Source organism: Scatophagus argus, chromosome 7, assembly GCF_020382885.2.
Source record: "Scatophagus argus isolate fScaArg1 chromosome 7, fScaArg1.pri, whole genome shotgun sequence".
NCBI classification, from domain to species: domain Eukaryota; kingdom Metazoa; phylum Chordata; class Actinopteri; family Scatophagidae; genus Scatophagus; species Scatophagus argus.
Genome location: NC_058499.1, coordinates 8,415,709 through 8,431,339, shown reverse-complemented (window position 1 = coordinate 8,431,339; position 15,631 = coordinate 8,415,709). Strand labels below are relative to the sequence as shown.

The following is a 15,631-nucleotide window of genomic DNA, read 5'->3' as shown; positions in this document are numbered from 1 at the left end:
TAATCCTCAGAGGTAGTTTGGTCACTCATGCACAGTGACAAACAGCAACAGATATTCAAGTCAGACAACAAATGAAGGAAAATGTCTTGATAAGCTGATGAGCCACGATCGAAGCATCACAGAAATATTAGAAAAAAGGTTCCAGGCTCTGTGAGAAATATTTAATCATTCACTTTCTGACATGGTATGTATTAATATATTACCTTCAGAGAGAAAGGGTAGATACTTCTATGTCAAAGTCTCAGAAAATGTGTTGCCAAAATCACAGCCAGTCTTCTGCAAGACCAGCACCGTTCTGTGAAACTGCAAATGAATAAAACACTTAAATGAGAACAGGCTGTGGCCGATACTGGATGTTATATACTCACGTGATGAGCAGAGTAGATATCGGGGATTTGCCCATAGCACAGGCAGGCTTAGAACTGCAGTCTATTAGGTTTCCATTGATGTCTCCAAAGATTCAATCAAAGATAAGGTGCCCAGATCCAATGCAGTGCATGCTTACCTTCTGTGTCCTTGGCACAGGCTAATTCTCACTCATGACGGCATATTTGTGGTGTGAAGCACAAGCTGACCACCAGTTTACAGGATTTATATTTTACAATGTGATGTTCAAAAAAGTTCACATAGCACTTTGAACACCATTCAGTGAAGAGCACTCCACTTTGTATGTACTGTGAGGATGCAAAAAAAAATGTCATCAGAGATTTTTGCCTTTTTTATACTGTGGCATCCATCCCTTCAGTATATTTGGATGTATTAGGTCATTGTGGGCTTTGTTACAAATCAATGAGAATTGCTCTTTTTATGGCTACATTGTATTTTTAGGCCAGATATGTTGTGGCTCAACAGATGGCAACATCAGTCATCCCACTTCTTTGGTTCAGGCTAAAATAGCTCAACAAATATGTGATCCATTGCCATGAAATTCGGTATGGATATCCATGGTGCAGATCTGCAGAGAATGATCTGCACTTTCTCTGCCACAAGCCAGTCAGAGTTTTTAATCCAGTGAAATATCTCATCATCTGCTTAATGTGGTATCAGTTGTTCATGTGCTCCTCAGGCTGAATTGCAATTACTTTGATTTCTTGACTTTTTCTTCCAGCAACATCAAAGCTAAGTGAGCTCAGTGAGCACCAAGCACTTAGGACTCTTAGTTTAGTTGTGTGATTTTTGCATCAGTGTGACGGCATAACTCAACTTGTATTTGATTTACTGGATTACCCAACCACACACGTTCCTCACTGGTTATTTTATCCACCAGCAGTTTTAAATTGATTCCAAACAAACTATAGAAATATATACCACAATATACTGTGTATTGATATTTAAAATTACATTTACTTTAATAGAGGTCCATAATTTGTGTGCTCTGAAAATACAGAAGCACACAAACGTGTCCCAGCAGTCACCATAGTACACTTGCATGCTTTTTTTTTTTTTTCCTGTTTTTAATCAAATTATATTTCAATTCACCCTAAAATATGTCAGCAAGCAATGAATAATTTCCTGTTGAGATAAGCAGCATTTTATGATGCCTTGTAGAGGTAAAATGTATTTGTTAAGCTCCTATTCACTCTCAGTGGATCACTGGAGCATAATGCGAGTAGAGTCAGGTGTCTGTCTCCGTCTGTCTTGTGGACTCTCTGTCTCTCCGTCATGACATGATGTCTCATTAGTGGTGTGCTCCAGGGTTATTGATCTCTGGGAGACATTAATTACGTTATCAAAGCTTCACTTGTATCTTTCTATATAATAAACACAGGAAATGAGTATCTGAAGCTGATTATGTTTACCATTTTCATTCATGTGCTGGCTTGAGCCTCTGTCTCAACCCTGATTAGAATTTCTCAGAAAAATGTTGATCGATTAATGTACAACCCCAGGCTCATTGCACTTTATGACCATTTTCACATTTTTTGAACTTCCTTTCGTATATTTCAGTGGTATTATGGCTGCAACAAACAATAATCTTTATCGACTTATTTTACTGTTATTTTTTAGATTAATTGATCAGACTGTCACAGTTTCTGAGGATGCACTGATCCAACTTTATAGCCTCCTAAACTGATCTCAGTGCCATCCAGATTCTGGGTATGTGTACATTCTGTGTACCCACCTGTAGGGTCGGGTATCGGTACTCGATTCCTTTTAGGTATTGACCCAGATAACCCAGTAACAAGTATTATTGAAACTTCTCCACTTAAACAATGCCTGCATTTGATCCTTTTCTTTGTAGCCAGATTGAGAGGGGAAAAAATTAGCACTGATTGGCCCACTTCTGCACATGGGTAAGGATCACTCCTTGTATAGCAACAGTGTAACCTCACATTATAAATGAGGCCTTTCATATACTGTTATTATTAATTTTAGATTTTGAGCCCTGAAGGCAGACATCAGACGTCATTGTCAACATGACCAAATCATAGGATTTTACGAGATGTACAAGAACAAGATGTTTACTTCTGGCTGATAGCTGAACTGCTTTATAAGGTCAGTGCATCCATAACAGTTTCCCAGAGCCCAAGGTGGTGTCTTCAAATGGTTTGTATCTGCCCAACAGTCCAAAACCAAATAGGTTCAATTTACAGTTTAATTTTTTAACGATATAAAATAGAAAGAAGCAGTAAATAATAATCTATATCTGACAATCTTTTCAGAAACTGAAACCTGCGTGTTTGGTAGGTTGGTTGACAATCCATCCAACCATCAGCTGGATTAGAGATTTTGTACAGATATTCATGTTCCTCAGAGGATTAACCTGACTTTGGTGATCCCTTAACTTGTCCTCTACCGCCACCAGAAGACAAAAGTTTTCACTCATCCTGTGAAATACCTCAGCATCTAATAGGTGTAGTATCACAAAATTATGTGCACATTTATAGTTCTCGGGTCTTGTCGACTTTGGCATCGCCTGACTTTTTGCGTGGTTCAAATGTCAACATGTTGTGATTGTCACGTTACGGCCTGATAAATAACAAACAATGTATTGATTGTATTTGCAATTTTTGCGAATAAATCTGAGGATTTATTCACTGACTAATCCTCCCAGCACTCCCTTACATGGTATTAAAAAGTTATGTCACACAGTTATGACACAACTGTCGATCTACAAAAGCATTCACCTGCAAAGCGATTCGGCCCAGACTTAGCTGAGCTTGTGTGTGTCTACATTAACAACTATGTAATCCAGGGCGGCAGCTGCAGTGTAAGCATTAGTGTGGATTAGTATGCCGTGCAGCGGTTCTGTCCACAGCTCCTCTAGAGCTTTGGTTTGTCTCCACTATGATTTCTGTCGTCTTGGCTGTTCTGTTGTTCAGCTGTCAGACCAAAGTGCAAATTCTATCAGCAGGGGTTTATTCAATTCAGTTCTCCATTGCCTGAAACCTGTGGACCAAGAAAATGAAATGATTTTGCTCCTTTCACAGTGCTCACACACCGTCCAATTAGGGCTCCGAAACACAACGGAGAGAGCAATAGGCAGGCAGAGATGTGGGCAGCATAAAGGGACAAAAGGCGAATAGTAGTATGACAGGTTATAGAACATAGTTGGGGAAGGGAGGAGACAAAAGAGGAGGAAAATACAGTCCCTTTGAATACCATCATACTCGCTTGTATATAGCATATGCTGTGTTAAACTGAATTTATGTGTTGAAAAAATTACACTGTAAAAACACCAAAGATGTGTTTAAGGTCATTTACGATCAATGTCTCTATTACATGATTTAGATAGATAGATACTTTATTGATCCCAAGGGAAATTCAAGATTGTTTGGCCACCAGGGGGCACTGTAGCTGTAACAGATTTAAAACATTTTTATCCAAAGCATTTTTGTATGTTGTGTGTTTAGATAAGATTTCATTTTGGATAGTTTCAATTTTTTCTCAGAAATTTAGTTGTACTAACAACCTGTTCGTTTAATGCTTATCGTTATCATCAGCATAGAAGGTGTCAAAAATCAGAGCCTCTTGTCCAAACTTGAGCACACTGTAAATTAGCAGCAAATTTTTCAAATGAGTGTCATTATTCAGCTGCACTAAAATTGTATGCGCGCTACAATGTTCATATTACCTGTAGCTCAAGTTTCAAATCTCTGGCATGACTAAAAATACAGTGTTGTGTGTGTTGGAGAGTGTTCAATGTAAAGAGCAGGCGATTTGTAAGGGTGAGCTTGTAGTTTTTCTTCACTGCATTTGGCTCTTGGCTTCATCTGTGTGAGCTGCAGATTTCCATCAACATCCTGTCACTTTGGAGTGCTTTCTGTATCGGCACCCTCACTCTTAACTTAAATGGGAGTATAACTAAGCAGGGATTTCTCCCCAGTTATTGCTGAGTATCACCACCTTCATTTGAAATTGGCACGAGCACTGCGTATTGTGCTCCTGCGGTGGGTTTCACTCACTGGGTGACTTGAGTTCCTACCTGACTGATAGAGTGTGACAACATTCACTGTTCTTTGCTGGTCTCTTAAGGGGCCGAACAAAAGTGAAATATTGACAGAAGAAAGTGTTGAGCTGTCCGTCACACTTATGGCAGAGCCAGCCAAAACCTCTGTGTTTTCTTATACAGAATTATGACTACGTAGTGGGTGAAGTCAAAAAGGAGCAAAGCCTTGACACGAACCTCTCACCGTCACCACTGTGGTCTTTCGTTTTAAAACATACAGAAAATTATTGACTGTGAACACAAAAGTGTGTGTGTGTATGTATATATATATATATATATGAAGAGTTAGATAGCCAGAAATAATTCAGTCACCAAAAGAATTGATTACCTGTACTGTTAAAGGATGTCAGGACCCAAGTGGCACAGGGTTGTCTAAAAGAACCCATTGCTATATACTTCCAGTGAACCTGCAGAAATGTTCAGCTCTCATCAAATGTCATAGCACCAGGGAGCTGCCAGTGAGAGAAAAGAAATCCCACTTCTGTTTTTTCTTCTTAATGTCAGCTCCTTTTCCCTCAATCGACACAGTGTCTTGCACGGTGATTTGTTACAAGTGACGAGAGCAGACGTTCAAAGGGAATCTCGAAGTGCTTCATGCTGCAGTTGTTCGTTGTGATTGACGTTGTACTCATGTAAAAATGAAGCGGTCCTGTACGAATCACACTTAAGCTCTGTTTTTAGTTCAAACAGATTTATGCATACGTAATTTATCTGTACCAACATGCCATTTAGACTTGACTGCCAGACACATACGCAAACACTTTGGTGCTCTAACAAAGACAGAGAGAGTCTGCTATCTCCGTGAATTACTAAAGCTAATTGCTCCTAATTAGGAAGCCTTGATTAAGATGCAGCTTCTGATTTAATAGGAAGCCAGCAGTGATGATCACTGTCTCACTTTCTCTTCATTCTAATTGTTCATTTTAGTATTCATCTCTTTTTAATTGATCCAGACAAAAGACCTTATGCATAAATGCAGGTCATTTTTGCCAAATTACACCTTTCTCTGCAGATTACTACCCAGTGACCTTGAATGAATTAGCTGATTATTTTTGCTGTACTTGAAAACCCCAAAGTACAATACTTTTAAGAAATTACTTTTTTAAATCTAACTCACCACATCTTCAGTTAATCATTGCTTGTTATGGTTTCAAGATATCTTTATATGCTCTTTAGTAATGTTGACTAGCAGCAGCCATTAAAAATCAGATATAAAAACAGATACTGCAGTATTCTTGTCATATTCCTTCACTGTGAACACACAGTTCAGAAATGGATAAAACTGAGCTTCCATATTATATAATCTGCCTTATGACAGTGACACATTGTTTTAATTTAAAAAACTTTGACAAGATTTGAAAAATGCTTTTAATTTCTAACCACACTAACTACTTTAGTTTTTAGTTCTCGATTTAAACTTACAATAGTGTGGAGCCAGGAGCACATCAAACACAACTTTCCATTTCCTCACATACTCCATAAAGTATTCAGCTAGGATCATTTTTGAGTGGCCTGTTACGGATATGCTATAATTAGATTCCTTTGCTTGAGAGGCTTGCAGGGTGTTGATCATTGTTATTTCATGACGCATGCGGTGCTATGAATCTCATCTTTCAGACTTACCATCTTCTACTTGCAGACATGCAGGGCCCCCAAGATATTCATAAACATGAAAATAATAACTTGCCAAAATCCATAAATCATTTGAGCGATGTTCTGTCTTACACTGTGGTTAAATGCAAATTATTTACCATTTCTAAAGCAGCTGTGTCATGTTATAGTTCCTTAAACAACAGATAAAACGTTATCAATTCTATCTCTATGTTGAACTTTATCTTATCTTTTGCACAGAGAGGATTTAGATAAGAGATGTTCAGCTCATGGGAGGGGGGGGGGTTTCTTCCACTGAACAAAAGTGGAGTGATGGCGCCCTCTGGCTCTAACCATGAAAATCATCCTAATAGTATTGTTTTATCATTACTGCGTGTTGAACAGTATTAAATATTATTACCAATTATATTTAGGATTTCTTGATGCAAGCCTCAGGCAGCAACTCGTGTACATGCGACTACACCACTTGATGTAATGTGAAAATGCAAGTCTTCCTTGGAAACATTATGGAGTGCTAAAAGCTTATGCTAATGTGTTCTTTCATTTTAATTTCCTTTCAGATATTCTTTTTCCTCTCCATCGCAAGAGGGCCAGGGTTTCAGTAAGTATAAGATTCAATTAAAACCTTTAAGAGCTCTCGATATCCGCTGATCTAAACATCCAACCAGTAAAGGCTGATGTTTCCAGGGAACAACTCAGTTAAAGTGTGTCTTATTCTTCCGTTTCTCTACTGGTCTGCCACATCAAAGCCATCATGCACAGAAACCCCCCTAGTGAGCAATTGTACAGAAACAGGATCATTCACTCTTGGGATGAATGAGGACAACGTTAGGGAAGAGCACTTCACTGTTCACAGGAAGGAGCTCATAATAACTGAAAGCAAAGAAGAAGAAAAAAAAACAGGCAAAACCATATCGTGTATTCAAACACAAAGCCAAGCATCCCCAGATACTGTGATTACAGTTTACACTTGAAAAGACTTGGATAAGATGCAAGTTTAAAAAAAAAAAAAACAAGTATTTATAATATGATACAAGGATATTTTGTGCAAGAGGTTGTTAGGGCTGTGAAACCTGTACATTATGAACAAAGCACTTAAAATACAGTGGCAACCTGAAAGCAAAACATGGCTGCTTGGGCCGTGTTTGTGTCAAAGGGCTAACTACCAAGATACTAGCTGTATTATACAAATGGTTCCACCAGTATACAATGGCTGTATATGATTAGATTACATATTTATATAAAGTGCAAAAGGAACACGCACTTACAGCAAAGGCTTGAAGTGCTTCGTGACTGAGTGTAAACCCACCACCACATGCTGAAAGCCTCCGTAACATATGGCCAGGCGGTTGGGCAGAAACTGATCTGAAGACTTGGCAGGGCAGTATGACAAACTGTTGGCCTTAGTTCAGCTGCAGAATATATACTGTATTACAAAATGTATGAAAGGGTTACCAATCTGTGCAATATATTGAATTTTACAAATATAATCAATATGGACAGTTGGAAAAAGTTATCTAAAATTCCCCTTTTACAATAATAAATACACTTGTTGTTTACTGCTCCTTCTACATTGAAGCATAGCACCACAGACTCTCATTTTTCAACCTTGAATATGAAGTAACCTGAAATACATGAGATGGTTCATTCTAATTTCAGGGAAACAAGACATCATTGACATTAAAGATATACAAAAATATATGCACTGTTAGTGACTAGATTACATGTTTTGTTTATAGTTCATAATTTGTTTGTTTTTTTTCTCTAATAATGTTTCAAGGTTACGAAAAGCAAGTGAATTCAGCATCACAGTTGAATCTCAAGAATACAGGAGAGCAAAGATGCATCAAGCGGTCCATCAGACACTGTCCAGCACCTATCCATGGCAAAACACCAGCAGCTGGGGATTCTGGGGGATTATCTAAGTCTGCTGGGAACCCTGTTGAAAGATGACATGAATTGTTGGTAAGCAGCGGGGTGGACACATGATTTGGGTAGGTATAATTGAACAATTGAACATTTTTGTGTGTTTGGTCCTTACTGAGTTGGTTCTTTTACGTTTCCAGCAGTCTGGATTGAGTCTTTTCTGCTCCTCAGCTAAAGCCTTGGCCTCCATGGTGTACATTCTCCTCTCCTCACTCTTCATCTTCTTCCACTTGTCACCCAGAATGACACTGATGGCTCTGGAGACAAAAGATCAAGGACTTGCCTTATTCAGATTATTGTCTTTACATGATTTGTCTAACTTTGTTTTACACTTTATCTTTGAAAAAATGAACACAGCTTGCATTTTTTTCTTGCTCCTCTTTAAAATTAATACAAAGTTTTCATATCAGAATATGAAACTGGGAACTGGGAAATAAAGAATTAACTTGCAAATTGAATCATGTGCAATGATCCAAAATAAACAAGTGTGCAATGCATGTTTTACAAACTGTTAAGTCTGGTAATACTCCTGAACTAGAATGCTTTATTTTGGCAGGCCAAATCAAAGAAAGATAACGCTATAAAAATAACATTTTCTAGAAATAGCAATGGAGCTCTTGTGTGGAAACCACACTGGCTTGGAAATGCTTGGCTAAGGCCATGTCTACGTGTATGGGAATATTTTGCAAAACGAACATTTTCCTTTGCCCTTTGGTCTCTGTTTTAGGTCACTAAAACCGTTTTTTAAAACATGTTCTGAAGTGCAGATTTTTGACCAGTCAGTTTATCTTTGATTAGCACTGATGTAGGTTTTTCCTTAGCCCTGTTAGGCTTGATTTCAAGTTTCCACAGTCTGTTAGCAGCTTTCTACAGTTTTAGATAATTTTAGAATAAGCTCATTATGCACAGTCAGAATGTTTTTCTCTGGTTTTTGACATATTGTTGACATGTTCTATTTTAAATTGTAGGTCTGGGCTTTACAGCTCCAGGCTGCTTGTCTCAGTAACACTGAACACAGTAGAAACTGCACCAACATGGAAGGTCACCTCCACCACTACACACACACACACACACACACACACTCTAAGTCATTCAGTTCAATTAAGGCCCATAAGTCAAGCTTGTGATTCCCGTTAAGTTGCGATTTACCATTAGCTTCAGTAAATTTTGGTCCATTTTGGTCAAATTACGACTGATGTTTCTGGGAGTGGAGAAGTCACTATTGTGTGTCCCATCATGCTGTTTAGTTCTTCATTATGCTACAAGGCTACAGATTGTAAAATTGGTCTCATAGTTTTACTCTTTCTGCTTATTTCATTTCAACAGAAGGCTAATGTGACCATACCTGAAGAGTAATTCTACCGGGCAAAAAAGGCAACTTTAAACGTGATAATTTAACTAAGAGCCCTGGCTCTCATTAACATTTGCACACCTGTTGTCCTTCCCAGGATACATCTGTGTGTACTCCACTCTGTACTTCTTGGCAAAGAGCATGAAGGCATTCATTGGACGCTTGCATTTTGTAGGCGTGGCACCACTGGCTGTCCCTGAGTTTTGGCTCCTGTTTGATTTGCTTGTTGAGGATTGTGGGGAGCTGGAGCGCTCAAGTTTATCACAGTCTGGACTGACAGCACCCCCGCTAGACATGGAGGTCCTGCGTTGACGAGCCATACTGCTCAGAACATACACGGCTGAGGAATCTAGTGGGGTGAAGTCATAACTGTGGAAGAAAGGTAAAAGGTAGGGAAAGTCAGACATGAGTTAATCTTGCATTTCTCTCGGGATCAATAAAGTATCTATCTATATCAAGTTTTTCTAACTTTGCATTTGTCTATGAAAATATCTGAAATATTAAAATATCCCCATGTCACTTTAAATTCTGATGCATTGTCTGCAACAAACATTTTTCATTGTAATTTCTCTTGCTGGAAATAAAATCATGCAAATGCAGTACTTATTGATCCAATCCAATACTGATTGGATTGGTGAATACACTGAGTCACAAATCTGTTATTTTGTTTTTAGGATTTAAAAAAACATTTCTAACTCTCTTTTGTTTTGTTTTGTGTGAAGAAATAGTGAAAGTGATAAGCAAAAGTTTCATTATAGCTGCTTAAGTCTCTTCTCTACACAAAGCAAGCCCACATTTGTTTTAAAAGTCTACCTTCTGAAAGTGTCAAAGACAACAGAGTCGTCGCAGTTAATAGCATCTGGGTGGTTTGGTGGCAGGCAAACATCACCTATCTGCATTTCATAACAAGGGATCCCATGGTGCACCACAGTAAGGCTCGGATAAAAGGAAGACCACCCTGACAAACACAGATGGTAGATTACACATTCATAAAGCTGTTCATTTAAATAAAATACTAAATAGTCTGAACTTGATGAACAACATTTGGTGAATGTAAGCTTCTGTTGGCAGAGAATAATTTCACATATTACTATAAAATCTGTTTTTTTACATTTAGTTTTCATTTCTTGTTTATATGTATTTATATATATATATGTTTAGGGATCTATATGACAAGATAACCTCGAACAGGAATAATGTAAGAATTGTGTTTCAAAGGTCTTATTTTACCTTTATTTTTGACAAAGAATGGGTGATCCAATCGGCATTCAGCTGTTAACATCCCATCATCGGGAGAGCCGGGGTCAAAGGTCAGCTTGAGAACCGCCTGGTTAAAAGACACCGTCTCTTCATGGCTCACCAACTTCAGCCCATCTGAACCGTATCTCTGTAAATGAAACAAACGACCAATGAGAGGTGCCTTCACTCTCCAGCAAGACAAGCCTGCTGAACTTGACAACAAAGAGGATTTGGTTTAAAAACAACTGGATGCCTGACTGCCTGAACACTTAATTTCTGTGATAATAAATGAAACCACCATGTTTCAAAACTCTTCCTGTATCTCCACTGTTATCCTTGCTGCCACCTTGTGGCCATTATAAGCCACTGTAATGTCCACTGTTATCACCCTTAACACAAATCATGCAGTCATCTAATTAACAGTAGAGCAATACTAAACATACATGTACACAGCTGGAAAGTATTTCAGAATAGATATCAGGTCATTATTAAATATTTTAAAAACTCATTGTTTGTTGCTAACCTTAAGAGAGGAGGAGGTTGGCATCATGGTTTCATCGTCTGAGTCGTCATCAGAATCCCTAAGTTCATCAGCTTCCTGCCACTCCACATTAGGACCTCTATGGAAGCGCAGGCGAGTTCCTGAATATCAACAAAACAATGTGACATGATGAATAAGCAGATGTGCTGTGATATTGAAAATACCGGAGCACTAACGTAATACTGTTGTTTGGACTCATGAGGTCACAATTCCTTTACAAATGTTTGTAATTCATGCTCATGCTGGTTGAAAAACAAATAAAAGATTAGTGTCAACACCTCTACAGCTTCTGTCCACAACAGTCTTAATTACATGTCTGCTCATCATCAGCACAGTCTGACAGCACACAAGAGGTAAGCAGACCATCAGTAGTGTCTGACCATATAAATTACAAATTACATAAGTTATTAACAAACATTGGAACAATTTTAAACATGAAATTGTGTTTCAGCTCATATTTGAAAAATATGAGAAAACTGTTTTATATTTGTATTTAAACATTACTGGTGTAAGTATGATCACATTGAAGAAACATTACCGTAATTTCCGGACTATAAGCCGCTACTTTTTTCACACGCTTTGAACGCTGTGGCTTAAACAATGATGCGGCTAATTTATGGATTTTGCCTCAAGATGAAAAGAGACTGACAACATGGACACCTGCAGCTTATAAACAATTGCGGCCTATATATGTACAAGTTTTAAATTTAGTGGGTGGGGCTTATATTCAGAATCAGAAACAGAATCAGAATTCCTTTATTTATCCCTGGAGGGAAATTCTTGGTTTCAGGTGCGCTCAATAGTCTGGTAATTACGGTAATTACTTTATTGTTTTTCAGAGGAGAGTAAACGTTTACATTAGACTGTGGAATGTGCCTTTAAGCTCTGAGGAATATTTCTCAAGACCATTTTTTCCTTTTCAAGGAATCCTTAAAAAAGCTCAGCATAAACCTCAACTTGTGTGAATGAGATGAGGTGGGCATAGGTGGATGCATACTACGTGTAAATGTGTGTATACATAACATGTACCTTTAAGGAAGCAATGCCAGGCTGTGGACGGCCAGGAGTGAGACCAGGCCATATCTTCATCGTCAGAAAATGACGAGGACATTGAGAAAACTCCAGATTCAGATTCGCTGCTTGCCTTTTATAAGTATTAAAAGTAAAACAGTTTCACTATGGATGGCAAGCAGAATTTACTAGGAAATGATCAGTGGGCTAACAGGAACTGATGAGTCTTAAGATTTTCATATATTCAAGTTGGAAGTGAAAAGTTACCCTGACACGCCTGCGCTCCCTGAGGTGGCCTCTGGACGGGTTGGGTGCACTACTGGCTAATGGGGGGCGGGCGTAGGAATGTAAACTATTACTGTTGCCAAAGATGTGGACTGGAGATGATCTGGGGGGGAAATAAAAAGACAATGTCATATATCATCATATATAATGTCATAATGTCATATATAATGTCATATATACATATATCGTGATCATAAGTGCATGTATTGGTGACAAGTGACATTCATGATCTACGGGATTACAGCAACACTATATGATTTAGCCATGTTTATTGTGAACATGATTTTTTGCAGTGTCCTACCTATGATGATCTTAACATAATGAGCCATTCACTTAAATGATTTAAAAAAGAATCAACAAAGTATAAGGAGACATTTTGCAACATGTAGCTATGTGACTTACCAATCCTGCTTCATGGAATATTCCACGGAGGTAATATTGTGTACTTGTCTTTTACATGTGTTGTCAACTTCTCTTTGAGTCCACGTCACACACATCAGACTTAGCTAATTCACATGCTAGTTCATATTAGTACAAACCTCTTATGTGGGGCGTTCTTCAGCAAGGGGCTCTGAGGACTGGTGGCAATGTTGGCTAGTTCAGCGAGCCAGTTGGTGCTGGGGGAGCAGCTGAGCTCCTGGTGAGACACTCCTGCTCCAACCTGAAATAACCCTGGAGATCTCTGGTCCTCGTCCACCTCCTGCAGCTCTGGCATGTCATCTTGGGAGAGGTCAATGATAACAGTCATAATTAATATGTGGAAAAGTTCAGTTTTCTTTCATATAGAATGTGATTAGTGTTGGTTTCGGATTTTTTACCATAATCCATGTGACACCCAGGTGAGGAAGGCAGGTCCTCATTACACTTGAGTGGATCAAAGGATTCGTCCATTCTCACAATGTTCTGCTGTTTCCCCCCTTTTTCTTTAAAAAAAACAGGCTCCTATTCGGTTTATTCGGCTTCCATCATCATATTCTGCCACTTCAGCTGGTAACAGGCCAAAAAAGAGACACAATTAAACCTTTCACAACTTATTCTAAACTGCTCCACAGTTCTCTTTACGATGCTGTTTCAATCAGAAACACTCATCATTAATGCATACATACAACTGAATAGACATGTTCTTTATGACTTAAAGGAATAAACAAAAAAAAAAACATTGACATAATGCACTTACTCAAGTTTCAGACCACAGCAAATAAAAAACATACCCTTGACAACATGTTACCATTGCGTGACAAGTTATACATTGCCTCAATATAACGGAAAATGTAAGCAGCCTTTCGGAAATCCTTTGTCTGTGAACCCACACAGTATACCTCTGTGACTGGTCATGTGACACGCTGCGTGGAGGCCTTGTTTATAAACTCGAAAGGATTTGGAGCATGCGTACCAGCGCTCATTCATTCACAACTGCGTAGCTTAAGTGCTAAATAGCAGAAATTCGCTTAGAAAAGTATCGTAAAGGGGGTCTAAAACACGAAGCTGAAAAAATGTGACCGAATATCAACGACATTGTAAAACATTTAATGTTATTTTCTAAATCAATTGGTCGTTGGCGACCTGCAAAGTAAAAAAAAAAGTCAAAACAAAAAAGAGAATGTGAACATCAAAATATTAAGTTTACAAAAGCCAAAGGTGATCTATCGGCAATTTTGCGTTCTGACAACGAATCAACGGTCGCTGCATGCAAACCAAAACTGACAAACCGTTGCTTCGACTTCCTAAACGCGGATATGCTAACAACATACCATTGATAAAGCGTTTCAAAACTATTACCATGTCCAAAAGACTGTTTGAAGGACAGGCCTACTATTTTCCCACTCCTCAAAAGCAAGAACAGTGTCGTCAGTTCAAACCCAGAGGCTGTCGGGTCTAACACTGTAAACAAAAGAATGTCAACAAGTTGAGGCATGACGCAACCTCTCTGCCCGTTCAAAATGAATGACAAGAAAACATCTAAATGCCTTTTAACGACATTTTTACACTACTCGAAGCTAATTTTACCAAGTTAATGGCTAGTTTTGATACACAAAAGTGCGCTCGGGTGTTTTTTTTTATCACCAAAACAGCAAGCGTCACAGCGAAAAAAACATTGTCGAGTATAACCTGCCGTTCGACATCAAATAAAACCGTGACAACCCCGATAAAACGCCGTGTTTGAATTGGAAAGACGCCAATCACGCAACGCTTAAGTTAAAAAATAGTTTGAACCTTTAATTTTTTCGAAAAAAAAAGTAGTTAACTTCCCACTTACCAATCCTGTCGCCATCGAGAAACTCTCTGGCTTTCACTCGAGGGGTGGGAATGAATGTTTCAAGAGAAAGCCTACTATTGGTGGATATGAACGTCAAAAACAAGAATCCGAATGTTTTATTGGTCGATGCCGTTGAGAAAAATTTCGAGGGCGGGGCCTAGTTTGTTGATCATTGTATCATTGGATAAAAGTATATGCCTGTTACTACCCAGTAACAGCTGATTGGCAATAACAGGAACAATACATGGTTATTTTTTTAGTCTCCAGTGCTGCAACTGCAGCAAGAAGCACTTAGCATTGCTTTCTACATTATTTTTCCTCTTCCTTGTAATTACAATAATTGTGTCTTAACTAGTGAATGAATAAATTTATGACTATGATGAATGAATGAATGAATGAATGAACATTGAAATGAGTGTGTGCGTGAAAAGCTATGGAAGTGTGCCATTCCTTTGCTGTAACAATAACTGTGTGACGCGCAAATATAAAAATGTTCTTTATTGACATGAAAAGTGAAACGTACTGTCAGCCAGTATTATGGGTTTGCCTTCAAAAATGACCAGCAGGGCTACTGTCTGCTCAAAAGGAGGGAGATAAATTCAGAATTTTTTTCAAATCAGCTTTAAACAGTTAAGCTGCAGTAAACCACATGAAACCATTAATTTTAAAAAGAGAGGAGAAGAAGAACAAGACCCACTTTAGATTCCTGTTGAGGGGGAACATCAGAATATGTGTTTTCAAATAGTGTAAGTTTTTGGCAGAGGTAGACAGCATAATGGATGTCATAATCATAATATATGTAATCACTGACACAAAAACAGCATGACTTGAATTTTACATAAAAAAACAAATTGTCTCAAGACATTGCCTGTAATGACTATAGTCTAGTGGAACAAATTATTAAATTAGAGGTGGACTATATAATAACAGTAAATGCTCAGGTTCAAATTGTACACCAAT

At 38.3% G+C, this 15,631-nt stretch overlaps 1 protein-coding gene and 1 long non-coding RNA gene across 3 annotated transcripts; one reads left to right on the top strand and one right to left on the bottom strand.

Moving 5' to 3' along the window:
- The first annotated feature begins 6,556 nt into the window (after positions 1 to 6,556).
- Positions 6,557 to 8,445, top strand: LOC124062170. Its single transcript, XR_006843875.1, has 3 exons — positions 6,557 to 6,662; positions 7,842 to 8,026; positions 8,128 to 8,445. It is a non-coding gene; the product is annotated as an uncharacterized LOC124062170 (long non-coding RNA).
- On the bottom strand, positions 6,960 to 14,772 carry hbp1 (HMG-box transcription factor 1). Of its 2 annotated transcripts, none has more exons than XM_046394733.1 (11): positions 14,672 to 14,772; positions 13,233 to 13,401; positions 12,954 to 13,134; positions 12,397 to 12,517; positions 12,148 to 12,262; positions 11,101 to 11,219; positions 10,569 to 10,725; positions 10,152 to 10,296; positions 9,420 to 9,707; positions 8,103 to 8,244; positions 6,960 to 8,000 (listed from the first exon to the last, which is right to left on the bottom strand). In XM_046394733.1, exons 2-11 carry the CDS (start codon positions 13,303 to 13,305, stop codon positions 7,983 to 7,985), a joined length of 1,359 nt encoding a protein of 452 aa, XP_046250689.1. In that variant the 5' UTR covers positions 13,306 to 13,401; positions 14,672 to 14,772; the 3' UTR covers positions 6,960 to 7,982. The 2 variants fall into 2 exon arrangements, with proteins under 2 accessions (XP_046250689.1, XP_046250688.1); XM_046394732.1 differs by lacking the exon at positions 14,672 to 14,772 and adding an exon at positions 13,626 to 14,126.
- Between the last annotated feature and the right edge of the window lie 859 nt (positions 14,773 to 15,631).

What these genes read in the sequence shown, in the direction of transcription:
- hbp1 (XM_046394733.1), bottom strand. Translation starts at nt 13,305, where the DNA reads ATGGACGAATCCTTTGATCCACTCAAGTGTAATGAGGACCTGCCTTCC. An exon ending in AAGAACGCCCCACATAAGAG is followed by an intron (nt 12,518 to 12,953) that starts GTTTGTACTAAT and finishes TTTCCCCCCCAG; the next exon opens with ATCATCTCCAGTCCACATCT. An exon ending in TATCCTGGGAAGGACAACAG is followed by an intron (nt 8,245 to 9,419) that starts GTGTGCAAATGT and finishes TTTTGTCTCCAG; the next exon opens with AGCCATCAGTGTCATTCTGG.